The sequence below is a fragment of the Sardina pilchardus genome, chromosome 18 (assembly GCF_963854185.1).
Source record: "Sardina pilchardus chromosome 18, fSarPil1.1, whole genome shotgun sequence".
Classification (NCBI taxonomy): Eukaryota; Metazoa; Chordata; class Actinopteri; order Clupeiformes; family Clupeidae; genus Sardina; species Sardina pilchardus.
In genome coordinates, this window is record NC_085011.1 from 2,545,718 (window position 1) to 2,558,383 (window position 12,666).

Below are 12,666 nucleotides of genomic sequence, written 5' to 3' on the forward strand. Positions count from 1 at the left end.
TTTCTGCCAGTGGGTTGAGGACATTTGTCTTGATAAGACAAAAAGTTTTCCTTGGACATTTCTCTCTGTAAGGACCTTGGATAGAGCAATGAAGTTACAGTCTTCTAGACTCCTAATTACCAAATTAGTGAGGATGTGCACTTTAGTTTTAAAGTTTTATGGCTTTTTTTCTCTCTTTTTTTTACAATTGTTACACTGCAGAGCAAAACTGAAAACTTTGAATAAACAGACGTGGGTTAAGGGTAATGTAGTAAACATAAAAAGGGTAAAAGCTGTTTGTTTACATGTTTTATATTTCAGGCTCTTCGATGCAGCCAACTTGACAGCATTTTACACTCTTGGCATTCTCAACCACCTTAACGCTGGGAATGGTTTTATAGCAGTCCTGAAGAGCTTCCCATAGCCTACTGTGCACAGGAATCTTTTTAGCTTATGACACCCTAAAGAGTAGCCTATTGTATTTCAAAACCTTTGACATTAGTGTAGCTCTCTCTTGCCTTTTATGATGCTCAACACATACACTCTTAAACATTCGACTGCCTTCTAGAGCTTTGCTGCGGAATGTTGCAGAGCTGCAGTGTCCATCGATGCATAGTCTAGGCCTGAACAGCTATCACTCATTTGGATTTAATGGTCATGTTGGAAAGCCCCGGAGAGCTGCTGGAGCACTCGTCGTGCTTTCGTCAACAACAGCTACAGATTGCTTCCTGGTCACATCTTTTTCCTGGTGGCAAGCTTTTTTTATTTTATTTTTTCCTGGTGGCAAGTGCAGCGTTCTATGCTTAAGATGACACATCTCTCACACCTTCATTGCCTCAGGTGACATTTTTTCAGACAACCAAAGCAAAGGCCTGTTTTCTTCTTCTGCTCTGTTCCTTGGTTTCTCTTAGTGATGCATGATTCCTCTCTTAGCCTATAGAACATGCAGGGTCATGCAAGGACATTGTTGAATGGCACATCAGTCCTTGCCTTTGATGCCTCACACTGATGATCACTTTCACTTTCTTGTTTCTTGCTCCTTCTCTTCCTTTAATGAAACTGCTTTAGATTTTTTTTTTTTTTTTTTTTTAAACATATGTTGGAAGGCCTAAGTCAAGATCTCCAAAGAGTGGGACAGACATAATCTTTGCTTGACTGTGAACAAAGTCAACCAACTTTGAACCTGGCTGTTCAGCTGCATGGATGTCATTGCGAGAACTCTCCAACAGTCTCATCTCACATGACAGTTTTGAAATGATGGCATGAAGTGTCGGGCTAAGTAGGCGCATTCAATCTCAACCGACATGCAGTTTCGCACACTAGAACCGTAGCCTACTCAGATGTTTTCATACCTCATGTCGTTCAGGCGCTCAACCCTGATGTGGCCGATGGAGGATGCTCTTCGTCATCAGTGAAGTGTAACCAAACTTGTTACCAAGCTTTTTTGTTCTGCACGCGACGTTTGGTGTCGGCACCATCAACTAGCCACATCTAAAAAAAACATTAGGCTATTTTATGGAAGAATCTTCTGAATATGAATGCAAAATTTAAATTTAGCAAACGCATTTCAATTCAAAGTTAAGGTACACCAGACCCGGAAACAATCTTTAAAACTGATTGGTTTGCATCCACATCTGTCAACGTTAAACCAGCACGTCAGGTTGCACTCAAACATTTTCCACGTCAGTAGGTTTACAGGCTGAGTTGCCAGCTTCAGGTTGATAGCCGGTTAGAAAGCTACATTGCCAAATCCTCTCAGTAGGTCGTGAAATACCAAGCTAAGGCATGGATTTCATGTGTGCAGCTGTTTAAGATGTAAACGCTCAATTAACTGTAATGTTTAAAGGGCGTCACATCAATATTGTTGTCACTGAAAGTTTTGTTTTTGGTCTATAGCAGCTAGCTGGTTTGCTAGCTAATCAGTTGAAAATCTGCAGAACGCCATCTTGGATTCGCACCCGAACAGGTAGGGTATCTTTAGCCAACAAGAGATAGGTGCATACATCATGTTACCTGTTAAATTTTCTGACAGGCTGTGTGATTATTGCTTCTCATTTGAAAGAATATGAAATACATGGGAAGCCAAACTGAAAACACTTCATTGCCATAGGCGAAGCCAGCTAACACTCGTTGCTACCTTTTTTGAACTAGCTAGCGTTAGTTAGCTTGTTAGTAGGTGTTTTCCAATGCGTAGCATTATCCTAGCTAGCTAGTTCGAGAGTTCAAGCTAGCCAAACCAGTTTGACAGTTGTCAAGTCTTTCCCAACCAGCTAATGATAGTATTGGGACCTCGCTATTACTAATAATACCATATGACACTTCAATGAACAACATGTTCTAACACTTAGTTTTAAATCTACATAGCCTATGTCAAAGTCAGCGATATGAAAATCTAATAATTTGGGTGATATTCAATGGGCTGTCAGGGTGAAAATAACATTAGCAGTGAATGCCTCTTGCTAGTCATGGTTGTTGATACTACGGCGGTCAGCTAGCAATTCCATTGTTGTATGCCTCGTTTACGTGTCTTTAGTATCTTCCATGAGTGTAACACGATGTTTCTTGTATTGATTCCTAATTTATTGTTGTCATCATCCACTAACGAGTGTATAACATGCTAATATTGTTGTGAGTTAACTGTGGCAATGCTACACATAGCAGCTAACGTTAGCCATCAAGCTAACTAGACCAGCTCTGCACTGCAATTACGTGGCTGACTACGTCTTATTTTCTAGACCAGGCCCATGTCAACCTATGAGACTCTGACAGAACAATCTAGCTAGATTGATTTATTCGCTTGTTCAGGTTATATCAGCCAGAAGTGCTTCAGCCAAACATGATTCGTGTTCAGTTGGGGAGTAAGGGTCTAAATTACCACAGATAACAGTTAGCTTGTTTTGTGGTTCTATTTGCGTCCGTGGAAAAGCTCGAAATTGTTTGTCAACATTGCTAGTTCAGTCAGAGTAGAGCTATAGTCGGGCTCTGCTCTTGCAGACAACGATATCCACACACAATTAGGGAATTCCTCATGTCACATTTGACTCCTTGTAGATAATAACTCATGGGTCATTGTCTCAAGAGCCCTGTTTTTCTTATATGCTTATTTACATATGAGACAAGGATAGTCCGCAATAATAAGGACATGTATGACACTGCACCTGTTTCTGTAGTCCTTGCTTGCTTAAAGTTGTTGTTGTTGAATTATGGTAAGAGATTGAAGTGTTTGTCAAGGCTGTGCCAGCACTTTGTCACTTGTCTGTGATGTCATGTCATGTCATCATGCCATGCCACTGTGAAAACTTGTTTATTTAAGTCTTCTTGTTTGGCTCTGTATATGATGACTGGTTTCAGACCCATGGTCCTAGACACAATGTAATTACATTTGAACTGACATATTTTGCTGTACCAATGAATTTATCCAACAGCATCATGTTATATCGATGTGAAACATCTAAGTACTGAACCAGTAGGCTAAGGCAAATTAAGAAATAAGATGCCTTGGTGTCACCATTCCATTGTGTTCCTATGAGTCTTGGCAAGATCAATGAGATAATCATGCAGCTAACAGCGTTGCTGAAAGTTTTCACATGAGTTTTCTTGAAGAGGGTTATGCTTAGGCTGGGTGAACCCTGCCTGAACTTCCGGGGAATTTGAATTTCGCCCGGCAGCACGGGCTGGAAACCAGCAGATCTATCTCCTCTGTTTACTGCCAGAATCTTTGGCTCCAATCAGAAACGGCCACACTCTAGTCCTGGCACGTTTTGGCCGGTGACATGACGATAACGAAACTTAAGCGACGCAAAGTGCAGTAGAAACAAAACGCAGCCTCGCTAGACTAATGTTCCATCTTAAAAGATTGAGCTTAGTATGGTGAAAACCAGACTAGGTTATGCTTAGAGACTAGTAGAATTTGGAGCTGAGTTGTATCTTATGCTTGAAGCTGAACCATGTTTTGTTCCCACCATGAATGCATGAGGTGTTGAGCATGCACAAAGTATCAGTGGTTTGATAGCATGTTTTCAATGAATGCTTCTTAATACTGTGGCACAACATATAAGTTATTGTCCAACATTGATGTTGCAATACTAAGTACATCTGAATGCCTACTCTCAGTAAGCTTACATGTCACCTGTATTACAGTGACATTGAAATCACATGAATATTTCATGTAAACTTCATAGAATCTCATTGGAAATACTTGATCAAATTGAGTAACCATGGCATAATCAACGTTGTAAACCGAAAGAGAGATGCTAGACTAATTCCAGTCATTTCATTCATGTGAAACCGACACAATACACAATAAAGTGCACAATAAAAATGTAAGTAAAAAGTAAATCCAGTGATTTATGGTTTTCTCAGTGTGGAGATCATGATGCCCTGATCACCATTGAGTCCGAGAGATAGCAAGTGAGGCCTGCATTTGTCCACTTGCAGTGATCCACGACACTCAGTTCAAAAGATAGGAATATTTAAGGGTAATGCAAGGATTTTGTATTTAATTAGGTGTACCGGGTCAATTTTCTTTTTTTTTGTCCCATTCCGTCCCTGTCCTTGATTAGGCTCTGCAGAGTTGTGAAGGGAAATGAGCTGTTTGTTTAATAGTAGGCCTGCAGTATGGAGTATGGATTGGCAACAGAAGCAAATATGACAATCCATGTTATAAAACAAAATATAGAAAAATAAAACAGACCAAAAATAGCTACTAATATTCTTTAAATTTGGTTTCCTTTAAATGTTGTCAGTCATTCTTAATCTTTGCAACTGGTGCATTGGCATGTTGGCCGATATTGATTTCAGTGTTTGGTAATTGGTTATCGGCCCCAAGGACACTGATCAGATCATGCTTACTGAATATCACTAAAAAAGACGAATATCGGCCATTTTAATTGCTGATACAGATATGATTGAAAAAGCCTAATATTGGCCCGTCGTTAACTCTGTTGGGCTCTAGTGGTAATATAATACTATATATACTATAATATAATATAGTATAATACTATATATATAATACTAATATAATATGTTGGAGATGAGCAATATGGCCGCTTCCCCATCCCTCTGCATTGAGAACATTACACAGAGTTAAAGAACTACAAACTACTACTACAAACTGCTCTACTAAAAAGAAAGGTTTTGAACAACTCACTTTAGCAGTTGTTTTGTCTGCTCGTTGCCATCTTGGCAGGTTGCTCAAAAGCTTTCTGTTTCTTTCTTGTCGGCTGCCTCACATCTTGCTAATGATGGAGGTGGACAACATGGCCGCCTCCTCATCACTGCTGTGTGTGTGAGTGGGTGGACTGCTGCACAGCCTCTTCTCATGTCTTAATGAGTTCAAATCACCAAGAGGAAGCTTGGCTTACTGTGAGTGTGTGTGTGCGAGTGTGTGTGTGCGTGCACGCGTGTATGTGTGCGTGTGTGTGCGCGTACGTACGTGCGTGTGATGAGAGGGCAGCTCATCGACACACTGATAACCATATACCTCTGCTGAACCACTCAGCCAATACAGACTGGACTTTGATGCAAAGATAAGATTTCATGTCTGTTTCATGTCTTATCATGTTTATTTCTGTTAAGGTTGGCACTTGAGGCTAACTCAAATGGATGTTGACAGGGACTGACAGGTTGAATGTGGATAGCCAGTAAATATTGTAGAAATGGGACATAATGCATTATACTTGATTTGAGTTGTCTACGCTTGATTATAGTAGACTTAGCCTTGCTGAATAAATGCATGTGGCAAGTTCATTGAGATGTAGAAGAGTAAAGCGCTGGTTGCCTACTGTAGGCCTGTGGTGTGTTGGTATGGTCTCTGATGTCAGTGTGCTGTGTTAGTGGACGGTGTAGGATTGGGTAAACACTCGAGGCCGGCGACTCTTAAGCTCTCCTTCAGCGAGTACACATGGCACACACACACACACACACACACACACACACAAACACACACACACACTCTCGCGCGCTCTCCTTCAGACAGTACACGTGGCGCAGTCCCACTTTAAAAAACATTCACATTAAATTCATGTGCTTGGAGCCAGCACATCATCCATCACATTTTCCAACATGGACAGGTTGAGCCCGTGCAGCTCAAACATTGGGCCTCGCCGAGCGAGAGACAGAGACAGATCCGCGGCGCTAATGCCGTCTCCATCAGGGGTGGGGCGCGCTTTACGCTGGACGGGACAGGCCCCGCAGCCTCACGGGAGGAGTGTGTGTTTGTGCAGCCTCACGGCAGAAGTGTGTTTGTGGGCAGGCTTGCTGAGGGAGAAGTGTGTTTGTGCAGCCTCACGGTGGAAGTGTGTTTGTGGGCAGGCATGCTGAGGGAGTGGCTTTGTGTCTCCATGCCCCCCGCACAGCGCAGGTTAATCCTGCCATTGTCAGATCCATGCTCAAACACCTCCTCAAATATTAAGCAGCGCCGCGCGCCGGCTACTTGGCTACTGTTTGGCCATGCTGATTGGGAAGGGCTTTGTGGAGCGCGGCGCTAGGCTAACCTCCGCTGCTAAGCTAACCTCCGCTGCTAAGCTGATTTGGTTGTCAGATTGAACCGTACCTCGGACTCGTCTGTGGTCAGGATGATGTTTGAGTTATGGATTGATCCCATTGGCCTCTCAGGGAAACGGCTCTTTCCTGTTTTCCCTTTTAAGTGTGAGATTTCCATGAGGCTTTAGTCATATAGCCTAGGCTAGGCTTTTACAATCCATCCCATAACAGTTTATCATCTTGCTCTGTGTGTGTGTGTGTCTGTCTGTCTGACTGTCTGTCTGTCTGTCTGTCTGTCTGTCTGTCTGTCTGTGTGTGTCTGTGTGTGTGTGTGTGTGTCTGTGTGTAAATGGTTTGGCTTGGTTCAGTCATTCTCTTGTCTTTTCTCTTTCTCAGATTTCAACATGGTGGACAAGCATATCTACATTGTTCAAGGGGAGATCGCAACGGTAGTGGGTGCCATCAAGAGGAACTCCAGGACCACACACACTCCCCTGGTACAACCACACACACTCCTCGGCTCCACACACACACACACACACACACACACTCCCCTGGTACAACCACACACACTCCTCGGCACCACACACACTCCCCTGGTACAACCACACACACTCCTCGGCACCACACACACTCCCCTGGTACAACCACACACACTCCTCGGCACCACACACACTCCCCTGGTACAACCACACACACTCCTCGGCTCCACACACACACACACACACACACACACACACTCCCCTGGTACAACCACACACACTCCTCGGCACCACACAGGCTAGACATGTTTTCACACTTGTGCGTGTTTGAGTGGTTATTGGTTCTCTCTGCACAGGACGAAGAACAGGATCCTCTCCTCAACAGCTTCAGCCATCTGAAGGAAGTCCTGAACAGCATCAAAGGTAAGCGTCCACTACCAGGTCCCTCCCATAACATGCAGGAGACGGAGCGACGTCACTCTCTCTGCCGTCCTAGCACGTCTGTATGGCCACATCCACAGTGAGATGAAGTTGCATTGCACCATGTGAAGGCCAGCATCCCTGATCTATGTCAGGAGAGGTAAGTCACTCGCCTCAGGTGATGGAACTACCTCTTTGCCATCTGAAGGAAACCCATCAGCCTGCTCCCTCAAGGTTTTTTTTTTTTCCGATCTGCAAAATAAATGGCCTTAAATTGATAACATTTTCTAATACAAAAGTATTTTTCACTAAAGTAAAGAAATCAAAATATGACACAGATGAATGAACATGGGGGTTATATCCACAATACGCTCAGCTCCACTTACACTACACAGTATTCATGCCAATGATCGCAGCTCATCAGTCTGCTGTGCTAGTTGTGTCTGACTCGGGTTCTGTTCTCCGCTCTGTGTGTGCGTACGTGTGTGTGCGCGTGCGTGTGTACGTACGTATGGTGGCCCTTGAGGGACACTGGTTAGACCTGCTTGCCTGCATGTCTCAGGATGGCAGCGGTGTTTAGGCAGCTGCGCTCTTAGATTTCCACCGTGAGCAGCGGTGGCCTTTAGCCGGCCGCCAATATTAATAGTGTGTGTGTGTGTGTGTGTGTGTGTGTGTGTGTGTGTGTGTGTCTGGGGGGCTTTGTATTGTGTCTGCTCCTCTGGAGGAGCCTCTGGCTGTTTGCTCGTCAGCCAGGCGGAGGAGGAGAGCGCTAGCTAATTAGCGTCAGCGCTAGTGTAAATGTTACATGTGCGCTGTGCAAGTGTTCTGCTCTCACACACACACACACACACACACACACACACACACACACACATACTCCGCCACTCACTAGCCAGGTTTACATGGCATTCCGATTAAACTATTCCAAATAAAAAAATCTGTGGCATCTGTTTACATGGGCTACATTCTATTGCGATCAGCTGCTGACAGGCACTCTGGAGTCCTTGATGGGAACAGCCGTTGCTGCTACATGTTTGCTTTAGGAGATACAGCAGGCAGTCTGATTGGCCATATACTGTACATGGCTGGTCAATTGGAATAAGAGCGATGTACACATTTCTTTCATTCCGATTAAAATTCTAAGCAGATCGGCAGTTTCATTCCAATCAAGATGATTATATGCATCATTCTAATTGCGCAATTTTTCTGATTTATAATCGGAATAAAAGTGTCAGTGTAAACCCACCTACTGTTAAACTCCAACTCCATCTAGCCTGAACTAAACTAAGCCTACACACTCTTGCACACACACACACACACTCAAACTCTTGCTCACTCTCTCCTTCACTGTGTGTGTTCACACAACACACACACACACACACACACACACACACACACAGTGGAGCCCATGCTGCTGTTGCTTCGCTTCAGCGTGGCCCTCTGCCTGACTACAGACCGGCGTCATGGCAACCCAGCGGGCAGGGCCCGTCACATGACTGAGTGTGTTAAGGGCCACTCACGCTAGCGACGGTAACTATGAAGATAGCTGGAACTATAACGATAGTGCCGTCCATTATAGTTTGTGTGTAAACGTCCTTATTCATATTAGCTAGATATAAACGATACTGGGGTCCGTTATAGTTTATGTGAACATTGTTATTCTTATTAGTTATCGTTTATGAGATCATCGCCATTCATATTAGCTATTAACGATACTGCCGTCCGTTATTGTTTATGTGAACGTCGTTATTCATATTAGCTAGAGCGACAGCTTTTTGCTCTTACCGTTATAATTCTTGTTCTTGGTGTGAATGCCATTGTAGCTGGTGGAAGTACATAAAGGCGTGAGTGAGCTGGTGGAATCCAATGAAGGAGTGAGTGACCTGGATGAATCAGTTGGAATAAATGGATTAATTGATGTTTGTTTGTGTGTGTGTGTACGTGCGTGTGTGTGTGTGAGTGAGAGTGAGAGAGAGGGCCAGCGTTCCCTGGGAGATCCAGGGTTGTGCCATGGTGTTGTCATCCCCTCTGGCACTCAGTGAGAGAATTGATAGTGAAATTAAGAATGTGATGTGGAGTCACAACTGGAGCTCCCACTCCCTCCCTCCCTCCCTCCCTCCCTCCCTCCCTCCCTCCCTCCCTCCATTCCACCCCCTCCTCTCTCTCCCTCCCTCTCTCCCTCTCTCCCTCCCTCCCTCTCTCCATTCTACCCCACTCCTCTCTCCCTCCCTCCCTCTCTCCATCCCTCCCACTCCTCTCTCTCCCCCCCTCCCTCTCTCCATTCCACCCCCTCCTCTCTCTCCCTCCCTCTCTCCCTCTCTCTCCATTCCTCCCCATTCCTCTCTCTCCCTCTCTCTCTCTCCATTCCTCCCCACTCTTCTCTCTCTCTCCCTCTCCCCCTCTCTCTCCTTTCTCACTCTCTTCCTCCCTACCCCTTTCTCTCTCTCTCTGTCCATTCCTCTACTGCTTTCTATCTTTCTTTCTCTGTCATTCCTCCCCACTCCGTTCTCTCTCTCCCTCTATCTCTTTTTCCCTGTCCTCTACTCTTCTGCTCTCTCTTTCTCTCTCTCCCTCCCTCTCCCCCTCCCTTTCCTTTCTCACTCTCTTCCTCCCCACCCCTTTCTCTCTGTCCCTTTCTCTACTGCTTTCTCTCTTTCTTTCTCTCTCGCTCTCCTTCCATTCCTCCCTACCCCTTTCTCTATCTCCCTCTCTCTCTTTTTCCCTGTCCGCTCTACTCTTTTGCTCTCTCTCTCTCTCTCTCTCTCTCTCTCTCTCTCTCTCCGTCGTGTTGTGTGTGAGATGGACAGGCACGGCTGGTCCAGGGGCCTGGGAGGCATCCGCTGAACCCCCCCCCCCCCCCCCCTCCCCCAGGAGCAAAGACCTTGTTAGTGCTTCTCAGCTCCTACGTGGAGTGGTGTGTGTGTGTCTGTGTGTGTCTGTGTGTGTTTGCGTATCTGCCGTTCCTGTCCTCAGAGGTAGCCAGTCGTTAGTTTGTTTGTTTGTTTGTTTGTTTGTGCAGCATCAGAACAGTGGAACTGTACTGCTAGAAAGCCTACTCAGGGTTGAGTCCATTACAGTAGTCTTAGCTACTCATGGTTGAGTCCTGTACAGTAGTCATCATAGCTACTCAGGGTTGAGTCCATTACAGTAGTCATCATAGCTACTCAGGGTTGAGTCAGTTACAGTAGTCATCATAGCTACTCAGGGTTGAGTCCTGTACAGTAGTCATCATAGCTACTCAGGGTTGAGTCCTGTCCATTACAGTAGTCATCATAGCTACTCAGGGTTGAGTCAGTTACAGTAGTCATCATAGCTACTCAGGGTTGAGTCCTGTACAGTAGTCATCATAGCTACTGCTAGAAAGCCTACTCAGGGTTGAGTCCATTACAGTAGTCTTAGCTACTCATGGTTGAGTCCTGTACAGTAGTCATCATAGCTACTCAGGGTTGAGTCCATTACAGTAGTCATCATAGCTACTCAGGGTTGAGTCCATTACAGTAGTCTTAGCTACTCAGGGTTGAGTCCATTACAGTAGTCATCATAGCTATTCAGGATGGTCAGAGTAGAGCTTCACTGTGCGGTGAGGGCAGTGTGTGTACACTGCGTGTGTGCGTGTGCGTGTGCGTGTGTGTGTGTGTGTGTGTGTGTGTGTGTGTGTGTGTGTGTGTGTGTGTGTGTGTGTGTGTGTGTGTGTGTGTGTGTGTGTGTGTGTGTGTGTGTGTGTGTGTGTGTGTGTGTGTGTGTGTGTGTGTGTGTGTGTGTGTGTGTGTGTGTGTGTGTGTGTGTGTGTGTGTGTGTGTGTGTGTGTGCGGTGCTGTCAGTAGCGCTGGTGTAGTCCCATCACTCCCTTATGAGGCCTTTTCTGCCCTCCTGCCTCAGTGGAATAAAACACACTGACCTGTGCTGTCACTGTGTGCTGCTGCTTATTAAATGAAAGGTGTGTGTGTGTGTGTGTGTGTGTGTGTGTGTGTGGGTATGGGACGATGTGTATGAGGTGCTGTATGCTATGTAAGGTCTTTGAGATGGTGGCTGAGGTACTGTGTATGTAGTGTGTGTGTGTGTGTGTGTGTGTGTGTGTGTGGGGGGGGGGTCTGTTGGGTCTACTGTCAAGGGGATCAGTAGCATAAAGATGGATCTCATGCCCTCTGCGAGGCGGTGTGTGTGTGTGTGTGTGTGTGTGTGTGTGGAGTCTCCTGTGTGCTGTGAGGGGCTCAGTAGGCTAAGAGGGGTCAGGCCTCTCTGATGGGCTATGAATGCTGCTGGATGAGAGACGAGACGCTCATTAAAGGCCTGCCCTCACCATACACACACACCATACACACACACGCTGCCCTCATCACACACACACACCATACACACACACACTCACCGGCTTCATGGTGAACGCGTCTAAACTCCACCTGCTTCATGGTGAACGCGTCTAAACTCCACCGGCTTCATGGTGAACGCTGCTAAACTCCACCTGCTTCATGGTGAATGGCGTCTAAACTCCACCGACTTCATGGTGAACGCGTCTAAACTCCACCGGCTTACTGGTGAACGCTGCTAAACTCCCCCGGCTTCATGGTACTCATAGGCTACACTTTTAAATGATTAAAGAGAATTGCAATGATCAATAGACACTATTGGATGTCTGTAACCTCAGTCAGTCAATAGTAGAACTGTGTGTAGTACATTGTGTCTGAGTGTGTATCTGTGTTTGTGTGTCTGTGTGTGTGTGTGTGTGTGTGTGTGTGTGTGATTTGATTTCCACAGTGAAATTCCATGCTTCTTTTGTGTGTGACCTTATGACTACATGCTTTTCTTTGTAACCTGCATGCCTCTGCAAGTAGTGTGTGTGTGTGTGTGTGTGTGTGTGTGTGTGTGTGAGAGAGACGGCATTTCACTGGGTGGCCTGTGCTCCTCTATGGCCCAGCTGTCATCTTGCTGAAAGTTTGGTGATTCCATTCACACTGTGTATTCCATACACCCCCCCCCCCCACACACACACACACACACACACACACCTCACTCACACTGTGTATTCCATACCCCCCCCCCCCCACACACACACACACACACACACACACTCACTCACACTGTGTATTCCATACCCCCCCCCCCCCCACACACACACACACACACACACACTGTGTATTCCATAACCCCCCCCCCACACACACACACACTGTGTATTCCATACCCCCTCACACACTTACACACACACACACACACACACACACAGACTGTGTATTCCATAACCCCCACCCCACACACTTACACACACACACACACACACACACACACACACTGTGTATTCCAT

At 45.6% G+C, this 12,666-nt stretch overlaps 1 protein-coding gene across 3 annotated transcripts in view; it reads left to right on the forward strand.

Moving 5' to 3' along the window:
* The first annotated feature begins 1,682 nt into the window (after nucleotides 1–1,682).
* Nucleotides 1,683–12,666, forward strand: part of gbf1 (golgi brefeldin A resistant guanine nucleotide exchange factor 1) — a 119,322-nt gene continuing 108,338 nt past the window's right edge. For 2 of the 3 annotated variants that reach the window (XM_062518895.1, XM_062518898.1), the window contains exons 1-3: nucleotides 1,683–1,945; nucleotides 6,859–6,959; nucleotides 7,301–7,367. In XM_062518895.1, the coding sequence (XP_062374879.1) occupies nucleotides 6,867–6,959; nucleotides 7,301–7,367 (160 nt within the window). In that variant the 5' untranslated portion in view covers nucleotides 1,683–1,945; nucleotides 6,859–6,866. The remainder of the gene's footprint in view (nucleotides 1,946–6,858; nucleotides 6,960–7,300; nucleotides 7,368–12,666) is intronic. The other variant, XM_062518896.1, reaches the window with a different exon arrangement.